Raw genomic sequence first — 11,368 nt, 5'->3', positions numbered from 1 at the left:
AAGACTAACATGACTACACCGCTGGAAATTTAAAGTATATTTTAAATATGTATATATTACACCTAATATATACCAGGATACTTTAAGGATAGCCTGCACCTATAGGCTAACTCCATCACTGAGTTCATCTGGAGCTATGTTAGTTGTCTTACAGATACCCAATTGGCTTCAACTACAAAGGGCATTTAGGGCCATTGGTCCCATACTGTGGAACACTTTTCCAGCAGTGATTCCACAGGCATCCTTGCTTTTGACTTTTAGGTATCTCTTGAAGACCTTTTTATGCCAGCAAGCCTTGGTGGCTGTTTAATTTTTACTTTTGATTAGAATCATAGAATAGTAGCAGTTGGAACGGGCCTGTAAGACCATAGAGTCTAACCCCCTGCTCAGTAGAGGAATTCAGATTAAAGCATTAGCCAGTCACCTTATCTGTATTTTTAGTTTTTTAAATGATGCTTTGTTTTAAAGCTGTACACCTCTTATATATTGATAGGGTAATGTAGAAATTAAAATATTGTACAAGACCATCCAAAAGTGCACAGGTAGTTTGCATTATACGGTGTAGAACAACACTGTCTGCTCTCCAGGGCTTCAACCAAGTCATTTTCATCTTACCTAGAGATGCTGGGGACTGAACTGGGGAGCTAGTTTTTCCTAGGTAGTTTTAGGCAAGGCTGTTAGCCTGTCTCTTCCCCCCTTCATTATTATTAAGGATACCAATTTATCTAAATGGTTCGTTTAGGGTTAATAAACTAGTTAATGCCAGTAAATGCTATAAAAATATTACAATAAAACAAGGGCCTTACAAATTTTGATACAGGAATCACAGATGTGTCTGCACATATATCCATGTATGGTCGTATGTGTATGCATAATGCATTTTATGTATTTTAATAGTACATGCATTTTAAGTTACTGTACTTTTGTGTTTTTATTGTGTATTTTATGTGTGCAATTTTATTGTAGCCGCCCCAAGTACCCTATTGTAGGGTAGAAGGGCGGGATAGAAATATTTTAAATAAATAAATGGCCTAGTGCAGTGAGTAACTGCTCTTAAGGTGGCCATAATGGAACAAATGAACTTCAAAGGGATGAGACTATAATATGAATTTAAAATTTATCAAGCAGTTTGATGCTGTTACTTCTGGACTGAATCAGGACAGAATTGTTACTAACCACATCTTACCATTCCCAGAATGTCTGTATCAATTGCTTTTGTGACTGGCCAGTTAAACTATCCAACTTTCTGGGGCAAACCTCTCCCTCCCAGTAGTTTTACTTGTGAAATGTACATATAAGTAGACCTACATGGTAGTCTTTCTAGGACATTGTCCAATTGTCATCTGTACAACACCCCCAATTGTGAGCCAATTACTAGTTACAATTTCTTCTGGAAACAAAAAACTCTTGGGGCATAAAATGTCCCAGAAATGCATTGGGGTGCATTCGCTACCCCACCCAATGTCAGCAGATTGTAGTAGTAAACACCTCTATCCTTTTTTTCCATAGAAAAATGGTCAGGGGCAGGGTCACACCAAAAAACAAGTCAAATGCAGAGAAATATTCTACCTCGTTTTCTGGCTCTACATGTTGGGGATTGTCAAGCACATTTCTTCCAATGCCAGATGCAAATATTTTCTGGGGTCAAGGCATCAGCCCACAATACATTGGAAATCTCATTGAGGTAGAAATTCACCCCCAAAAAGTGTGATTTATAGAAAATTATAGAATATATTGGATGAAGGTTCAATGTAACCTGACCTTTTCTGCCTTTTTTTTTTTTTTTACAATTCCCTCCCAACACGTACATATACACCTATCTACTGAGGGTAACACTTCTTGTATTTGATGAAGAAGGCTGTATTCTATTAAACTTTATACAGTTACCATAATAAATTTGTTAGCGTTTAAGGTGCCACAAGACTTTGATTATAGAGGGGAGCATGACTGTATAAAGAGGGAAGGCAAGTGGCTCAGAGGCAGAGCATCTGCTTTGCATCCGCTTTGCATCCAGGTCTCAAGTTCAGTCCCAAGCATCTGATCCCGCGTATGGCAGCTTCCTGTGTTCTCAGCACCTGATAGCTTTAAAAGCCTGTGGCTATGAAAGAGACATTCAAAAGGACTGGCTACAACTTTTGGCATGAGCAGGGCACAGGAGGCTTTTAAATGGAAAAAGGAGTAGGATTTTTCATGCAATCATGTTGCATTACAGCTTAAAATACTGTCCTTTAACGGTCAAGTCACATACACTCTTCCATTCTTATGGCACAGTATGTATATCTATAAATTGGTGCACTGCTACTCAGAGGCACATTTTAAGACCGTTCTTGATCCTAATATAGGAATGCCATGGTATTCCCAAAATGCAGAAGACAGCAATCACAGAAGGTAAGCATTTTTATTTGAGTCATTCAACAAGAAATTATACAAATAAAAATTGTATAAACACAAGAACCACATTGGCATCATAACACAGATGACAAAAGGACAAAAAAGTAAAAACCATAAAGAAAACTAGTCGGCCACTATGTACAGTTGGACACTGTTGTGTCATACACTAAAAGTCTTTTACAAAATAATCTCATGTCACGAAGACCACCCTCCAAGTCAGTCCTGATGTTCTGCAAGATGGCTTTCCTGTAGAATCTCTACCTATAAAACCAAGACAAAAATCATTATGAGACTTGTGCAACATTTACAAGCATTTTTAAAAGGTCCATTTTCATGAACTGCTTTAAGTCCTTTATTTATTCCTCGCTTCACTGTTAAAGATCATATGCAGCTCTGTTAACATGAAATATTTCTGAGGACCCAATTGCACTTTCCGTGCCCAGATGTACCAGTTCAGCTCAAATGATGGAGCTATGTCAAAGAACTGTAGAAACTCAGCAAGCAAGTTCTTGGTTTACTAGAAACCAAGCTGTAGAAGAGCCTTTCATGGCTTCAACTGCTAGTGGGAAAGAGAAAGTGGCAATACAACAAGGAAAATTGTTAGCCAGGTGATTAAAATAGAAACTGCCATTTGCATATGATCTTTAATGTTCCCAGATTTAATAGTTCGTTTTGGTTTGTAGAATTCACTAATAGCTATAAAGAAAAAAAGCAAGCATTAAATCTTAAAGAACGAACACTTAAAACGAGGTTCCACAATTGATATACAACACTAAACAGAAGACCAAAAATGATTAAGCTGTAAAGGCATTTATGCACTTTAACTCCTGTAAAAAACCATTTTAAGTTAAGACACTTAAATCTTCAAAGAAGATTTTTTTTAAAAGAAGCCAAAGTCTGAAGTTTTCCACTTTAATCTTTACGCTGGTACATGAAGTTGGAAGAGACCATACCACAGGACAGCGTTTTCTGGTGTATGCCTTGCGCTCTGCCTGCAACGTGCGACCCCCAGAGATAGACGTGGTCAGGGTGACACACGGCCTGCAATGAAGTTCCCGCTGGCGGGTACAAACAAGGTATAATGTCAGAGTTAGAAGACAACAATCTTGTTTTGCTTAAGTTGTACCCATTTCAGTACTTTACCTGTTGGTTAACACTTCTATTAAGTTTAATTATTCCTCTACACCACTTGGCACACAATGTAAGCAGAAAAACTCTTATGTTTCTCTGAAGTACTAAGGACGATGAACCACCTTTTACAGAGTTAAAGATCTATAGACACTTAAAGCAAAGAGTTTTAAAAACACATTTTAAAACACATTTTAATGTTTAAAAAAAATCAGGCTATCCAAGAAAAGTGGTTTTTACTCATTTGTCTATTGATCTTTAAATTAGATTAGACATAAGGGAGGTGACACTTGTACTCAATACACACCTGTTTCTTTCCAAATATTTCTTTAGTATGGCTGGTAGTTGTTTTGGTGATTACCGCCACCTCGGGATGCCTTTCCATATGTGCTTTGCTGTCCTGTTAAGAGACAAAATCTGCAGCTTTAGAGCCCAGCTCAGCACAACACAAGCTCAAGATAGCTATTACAAGTTAGCCTTTGTATTAAACAGAGAGAAAAGCTGCTATACCAAACTGGTATCAGAATTGTTCTGGAATATCTTACATGAACTATCAGTTTTATCACAAAGACTCCTAACACTCAGTTTGAGGATGACAATAATTCTGTAAGAAATACTCAAACCCCTCTTCTCCCTGCCCCCTCCTACCCCACAGGTGCCAGGGCAAGAAAGACTAATAGTAAAATCAGTTTAAATCTGTAGTATAGATTAGAGGCAAAGTAGAAAAAAAATATGCTTACCACTGTAGTCAGCATATCCCTGTCCATAGCCATAACTAGGGTAGTTGTACCCAGAATAATCATATCCGCCATAGCTGCTGTAGCTCTGATCACTGTAAGGACTGTTGTAACTTCCATATCCTTGATCATAGTAGTTGTTATACCCTTGGTTCCAGCTCTGGCCTTGACCTAAAATGAATTGACCATGGCATGAAATCTTTAGTCCCTTTCCTGTATCAGCGAAAATTTAGAAGTTGCTGCATTTAAAGCGTTGTTACCCTGCTTTTCATCTGAAAAGGCTCCCAAATCAATAAAGATATAGGACAGTCCCTGGCCTCAGACTTACAAGATGCAACACAAAAAGGAATGCCCAAAAAATGCCCAGGCATTTAAAGCTTAATTTTAATTTAAATTTAACTGTAATTGTAATTTTTATTTCATTTTTATTCTAATTTTGTTTTTAAATATGTTTTATAATTGTATAGTGTAATCCACACTTGTTCGTATTTTAAAATGTGGTTTTATCTTGTTGTACACCGCCCTGAGAGCTTGTTGCTATAGGGCGGTTTAAAAGTGCAATTAAATAAATAAAAATAAATAAATAAGAGGGGGGAGGAAATAAGCAAAGGCAGGCATCAGCTCTTGAAGTTCCAGTTTTTAAGAACAAGCTGGGCAGAAACAGTTTAAGTAGCCTGATGGAATGCCTGCTGCCAGGTGACACTTGGGGAAGAGGAAGAGTCAAAGGCTGCTGGTCTTTCAAGAGGCAACTGAATAGCCCTGCTTCTCTTTTCTTCTCTCTCTGCTGTAGCCTGATGTAGGCATGCAACACACCAAGACACTTATGACATTTCCCAATCTGGTTCCCATTTTGCTATTGCAATGCTACGTTGCCTTTTTAGCAGAAACAAGACACGCGCCAAGAGCAACACCATTCATCTTTCCTACACCCATGACCCATAATTTGCTATTAATCCAATAACTTCCCCTCAAATTGCAACTCCCCCATTTCAAATAGTTTCTGGGCATACAGCAGTCAAGATTTAAGCCACGCTTACCCCTGCCACGTCCTCTGGAACCGCCACGCCCACCAGATGAAGCACCTCTGCCTCCTTTCTGTTGCTGCTGTTGTTGTCTATATACATCTTTGGGCTGTGCTACTTTGATCTCGCACTAGAGGAAAACAGAATGTTTAATTTTAATACTGCATACATGAAGGAAAGTTAAGTTCTTAATTATTGTTGCTTCTGCATGTAAGAGAAGATATAAGTGACAATCACACTCTTAAAACTGAATAATGATACCTTGCCAGAACCAATTTGATGATATCTGCTTTCCAACAATTTCTTTACTGGTTCTTCATCTGAGTATGTGATGAAACAGAAACCCCTTCTTTCATTTGTCTTTGTGTCCATAGGAAGCTCAATATTTTCTATCTGAAAACACATTGAAAAGCTGTAAATACACACACGTGCTCCACCAACTCATTATCCATAACCAGTGCTAGCCTTCACCAATCTGATACCCTCCAAATATTCTGAACCACAACTCCAAGCAGCCGCAGCCAGCACAGCCTTTCTTCATCTTTTCTGCTCTGATTTCCCAGTGAACCCTGTTTATACCTTAAACTCTTCCAGCTACCCACTTCTACCACCCATTCTCCCTTGCAAACCCTCACATTTAGAACTATACCTCAGACTTCTGTGTGGTACTACTGCTCCCTTCCCATCGTTCCTCAAAATCCTTATTTAACCCCTTGTCATCAGCCAAAAACACTTTTATTATACTACATTTACTTCACACGTATCCGTTGCACTTGCCTCCCATTCTTTTTGTTACCCTCTTGATTCTTCCTTCAACCCTGTACTTTTTGCCCATTGATGCACTTTAAACAGTAAGCTCTGTAAGACAATGCTTATATTTTTATCTCTTATTCTTAAGCACCAGACATATAACAGCGCAGCAACAATTTCTATCTTTTGTATGTTTGCCTTTTTTGCTCGCCCTCCTCCATTCTGCTCTGCACGCTGTACAAATCAACTACATCAAGAGAAAAACTGTCAAGGCTACTGAAACGTCCTATTTGCACTTAATAAGCCAGTCGTTCTTGCTTCTCGTGGCTTATTGTGAACAAGCTTTTAACGACTGAGGCTCATTACAACAAACAGCCATCTCTCACCTGAACATAATGGGAAGCCAAAACTTCCCCCTTTGTTGATCCCGTTTGTGCCACAGGAGGAGTGACGGTCAGGCAATCAGGCAGCAGCATCCATCAGCATGCTGCTCGTTCACAATGAACTATAATAAGCCGGAAGGTCTGGTTTACCTTTGCATGCAAATGTGGCCACTGTCATTCCAAGCAGCTATATTAGAACAAGGAACCTTTTTACCAGCAAGTATGCTATACAATGCCCTTCAACTGTAGACCCTAAAACTAATGCTAGACAGAGCCAATAACAAAGATTATACCTCTCCAAAGCCACCAAAGTATTCCTTTATTTGCTCTTCAGATGTATCTGGACTCAGTCCACCAACAAATACTTTTTTGGGTGGCTCTTTACCCTTCAAAGCTTTTGCCCTTTTGGGATCTATTAACTTGCCATCCAATTTGTGTTCTTTCAGTTCCAAGACCTAAAAGATACGAGTTCAAATTTAGATTTAGAGAAGATAAACTGTCATATATAATCAGAGATGCTCCTTGTGGCTAGATTGCACCATGGCTACATACCTTTTCAACACTGGCAGCATCTTTGAAAAGCACAAAGCCAAAGCCTCTGGACCGCCCTGTGACGGGATCCGTTTTAATTGTGCAGTCCACCACTTCTCCAAAACGAGACAAATATTCTGTCAAATCTTTTTTGCTTGTATCCCAGCTTAGGCCTCCAATGAACATTTTACTGCAATGAAAGAATGAAGAGTTGAGCATTATTTGTTAAACGTATGTCTTGCCTTTACATTAACATGCTCAAGGTGGCTAAATTACACTACACCAATACAGAACAAATTAAGCAAGGTGCACAACTAAGGTTGACTGCTCCTACTCATGTGGTACAACCAAGTTACCTTCCACATAAATTAGAAAAACCAACACTTCTCATACTTATGGCTCAGCCACAATACTGTAGTAAGAGAAATCCAGAACCTCACTTTTTTAATGGTGGAGGAAGAGATGATCCTTTATAACACTGTTCTACATCAACGCCCACATGGTTTAAAATGTAAGCAAATATGACTATTGGTTGTTATATGCCTTCAAACTGATTATGACTTATGGCAACCCTATGAATCAGTGACCTCCATCTGTCATGAACCACCCTGTTCAGATCGTTTAAGTTCAGGTCTGTGGCTTCCTTTATGGAATCAATCCATCTCTTGTTTGGTCTTCCTCTTTTTCTACTCCCTTCTGTTTTCCCCAGCTTTATTGTCTTTTCTAGTGAATCATTTCCATGACTATTGGTGCTGAACTATTTTAAAAAAACACATACATATCCCAAACCCTACTGTAGGAACCACTGGGGGAAAGGTCCTCAAAGTCACCGCATATAGGTCTACAGAATTATTTTAATTTTCCCACTACTTGCAGGGAGGTACTCAAAAATCCAAACTCAAGGTTGACTGTGAGTTAACTTTTTTACAGAGAAACATAATGAAGACCTATCAAGTGTTACTGCTAATGGAAACCACATTCTGTCCTAGATTCCCAAAAAAACCCAGTTCTATATCTATTCTGAGGATATGACAAGTTTGCTAATTCAAATACCTCTACACAAAAGTAAACTTATATACACTTTAAAATAACACACATATATAAGTTGAACTCTATTACTCTTTCAGTCACACAGAGATAATATTAACCATGGTTAATGGAAAGTTCATTCTTTCCAACTAAATGTGAAAGGATTAGGGTGTTACTTTCAGGCAAATGCATGACTTAAAAATTTTGCTACAGGAAAAAAAGTTATTTATCTCATTATAGCGCACCCTATCTCAAGAGCTTAGAACAGAATTAGGGCAAAGACCTTGCCTGAACATACCCCTGGAACCAGGGTAACAGTAAGTAAGGACAATTATCAGGTTTGGATAGTCTTGGAACAATTAAACATTTAGAGAAATGCAAGAGCACTCAGAATCCAGGGCAACCTGAAAATAATTATAAAATCTTGTAGACAACCAACCCAAGCTAAATGGCAATCACACCTCACTCTCAGCTTCACTTGCCATCCGTAAATCAGAACACCACAACCTCCTGCACAAGCTATTTTAAGGACAACATACATAACTGAAAGACACGTTACACAAATTAGAACAGTGCCAATAAAACATTTTATTGGGCTTTAGAGTGCTCAAATATTTCACCATGTTCTCAGTAATCTTAATAACCCTGAAAGGTAGGTCAGTGTGGTTCTCACATTACAGTCGGGTATGATAAAGCCTAAAGAACTGTTTGTCTGAAGGAACTATCAAGTTCATTTATCTGAAATGGAAACTCGTACGTTTCAGGAACTAGATTATGGTAGATCTCCTTATACATGAAAGGATTAAGCTAAAAAGTAGAAGCAAGCCCAATTTAACCTTGATCAGATCTATTTTAAGCACAGCAGCCCAACCAATAATTTAAAAGTAGGCATAGTGGCTGTGGAAAGTTATTGATCTAAGAATGTATCCATGGAGGTATCAAGGTCTATATTAGGAAATGTTCCTTAACACAAGCCATTTATTTTCCATTGAGACACCATATCAGCAGTGACTTCAATTTTGGGGTGGCAAAGAAAACACCTCAACAGGAGAAAAGGAGAGTAAGTGTAAGACACAAAGACAGCAATCTTTTAATACTTGTTTAGAACAGAATTTTAGCAGGGGCCACCTTTATGAAGTTTATAATAATAATAATAATAATAAAATTTTATTTTATTAAATTTATTTAAAAGTTTATTACTTTTCTGTCTCGCTCTTTCTTGAGGGAGTTATGGCAACGCGTATGGACCCACCTACTAGTGTAGTGGTTAAGGTGTGGGACTACGACCTGGAAGACCAGGGTTCGAATCCCCACTGGGCCATGAAGCTCACTGGGTGACCTTGGGCCAGACACTGCCTCTCGGCCTCATGAAAACCCTGTTCATAGGGTTGCCATAAGTCGGAATCGACTTGAAGGCAGTACATTTACATTTTTAAATTTTATCCTCACAACCATCTGCTGACTACATTAGGCTGAGAACTGGCACAGTTGATTTAGAGTTATTATGAGAAACTTCAGTGGAGCAGGAATTTAACCCTTTTTTAAAGTTGTTTTTTCAATGTTTTTAATGCTGTTTTGTTTTAATGTATTTTAAGATCTGTTTTTATTTAACATGTATTTAGCGCTTTGTTGGCCACTCTGGGCAGCTGCTAGGAGGAAGGGCAAGATACAAATTAAATAATAAAAATAAAATAAATAAAATAAAGTACAAATCTTACCCATCAGTGTAGTCACAGCCACTCTCTCCTACATAGCAAGCTAGCCTGTCAACATTTCTTCTTCCACACAACTAGCAAGACCCTGCACTCCTTTTGCACCTGCTCACTCTAAAGCGGGGGGAGCATCTTTTTTCAGACCAAAGAGCACACTCCCTTCTGGGCAATCTTCCAAGGGCCACATGCCAGTGGTGGTTAGTGCCAGAGACAAAAGTAGGAAGAGCAACAAATGGAAATTTACCTGGCTTCTTTGCACTCATACTCCGCTGCATCCTCCACCAGACTAAGAAGAGGCATTATCAGAGGTCAAGGCCACATTCCAGCCAGGCAAAAACACCAAGGTATGCCTGTGTGTGTAAGGGAAGGCCAGGGAGGAATGTGGACTGGGAAGAGTTTCAAGAACTAAACAAAGATACCTAGAGGGCCACATTTGGCACCGGGCCTAAGGCTCCCCACTCCTACCCTGAAACAAGGTTAGAGAAAACCTGTGTCCCTCCAGATGCTGTTGGACTCCCAATTCCCACCAGCCCCAACCAACATGGCCATTGGGCAAGGGCGATGGGAGTTGTAGTCCTGCAACACCTAGAGGACCACACATCCCCATCCCTGCCCTAAATCCTTACAGAGCAGACATAGGCAGACGGGATGGCGGCGGTCAAAAATTAGATTGCACAGCGAGTAGACTGATATGGTAATCCCTAGATGGCGCCCCCTGACAGGGAGAAGGTGTGTCGGGCTCACAGCAGGGATCGGCAACCCAGAAAAAGAAAAAAGTCCCACCCGCTCCCTGCCAACCTCTATCCGCTTTGCCACAAGTCGCCCTGAGCGCACAACGGCGCCGGGGCCCTCCTCCCGGCTCACGTCGCGCCCCCTCCGGGCTCTTATAGGCTGTCGGTTGCGTCATGGCACTTTAAGCGGCACCTTCCTAGCTCCGCCCACTTGGAAGTTAAGGCCAAAGCGCGAGCTGGTAAGACACAAAAGGAATCGAGAAGGGGGCAGCGACGCGCACATGAGAACAGCCAAGTCACGTGGGGGAGGACCTCTATAAAGCTTTTCCAACCCTTCTCTCCCCCTCCATTTTTTACTTTTCTTACAGGACAAAATGGCGCCCGGAGACACCCCTTCTTCTTCTCCCCCCCCCGCCATTCCAGGGCTATAGGCTGTTCCCTCCACCTGCTTGCTCTCCCTTCGTACCCGTCATCTTGCTGGTTCTTGCTGGCATTGATTTTGGAGCCCTCGGCGAAGTCTTCTTGGCCGATGCCGGAGCCTGCGTTGTTATTGCTGCTACCGTAATCGGTGTTGTCCTCCATGGCAGAAGCGAAAAACGGGCCGGGAAGAAGCGCACACAAACCACACGCACAAAGAGGAACAAGCAGGCGACCAGAAGAACAAGAGTATTAAAATGGCGGACGTAATAAGAGATCCGCGCAGAGGATGCTCCGCGTTTATATATCAGCTCTCTCCTCCAATCAGCATCGTCTGGCGGCGCAGGCGCAGTAGCGACTTCTGAAAAGGCCGCGGAGGGAGGAGGAGCGTTTTGTAGTAAATGAGGACGCCCGTGGCGGAAGGGCAATGGCGGCTGCTTTAGTGGATTGGAACGGGAAAGTAGTAATAGGGCTTTACTGCTTCTTTCACCAGGGTCCTCAAGGCGTTTACTTAGAAATGTGTCCTACTGGATGGAT

At 40.6% G+C, this 11,368-nt stretch overlaps 1 protein-coding gene across 2 annotated transcripts; it reads right to left on the bottom strand.

Annotated features, from left to right (window-relative positions):
* Positions 1-2,379: 2,379 nt before the first annotated feature.
* Positions 2,380-11,116, bottom strand: HNRNPDL (heterogeneous nuclear ribonucleoprotein D like). 2 transcript variants are annotated; one of them, XR_009757759.1, is made up of 9 exons: positions 10,881-11,116; positions 6,964-7,132; positions 6,705-6,866; positions 5,540-5,671; positions 5,294-5,408; positions 4,260-4,427; positions 3,827-3,919; positions 3,345-3,449; positions 2,380-2,652 (listed from the first exon to the last, which is right to left on the bottom strand). XR_009757759.1 is itself a non-coding variant. In XM_061583194.1 (8 exons), the coding sequence occupies exons 1-7, from the start codon at positions 10,994-10,996 to the stop codon at positions 3,849-3,851; spliced, it is 933 nt and encodes a 310-aa protein (XP_061439178.1). In that variant the 5' UTR covers positions 10,997-11,115; the 3' UTR covers positions 2,380-2,652; positions 3,827-3,848. The 2 variants fall into 2 exon arrangements, 1 of the variants encoding a protein (XP_061439178.1); XM_061583194.1 differs by lacking the exon at positions 3,345-3,449 and having other exon boundaries at positions 10,881-11,115.
* Positions 11,117-11,368: the final 252 nt, after the last annotated feature.

Source organism: Rhineura floridana, chromosome 9 (assembly GCF_030035675.1).
Source record: "Rhineura floridana isolate rRhiFlo1 chromosome 9, rRhiFlo1.hap2, whole genome shotgun sequence".
NCBI classification, from domain to species: domain Eukaryota; kingdom Metazoa; phylum Chordata; class Lepidosauria; order Squamata; family Rhineuridae; genus Rhineura; species Rhineura floridana.
The sequence above is the reverse complement of the archived record's forward strand: the minus strand, read 5'-3'. Positions and strand labels throughout refer to the sequence as shown.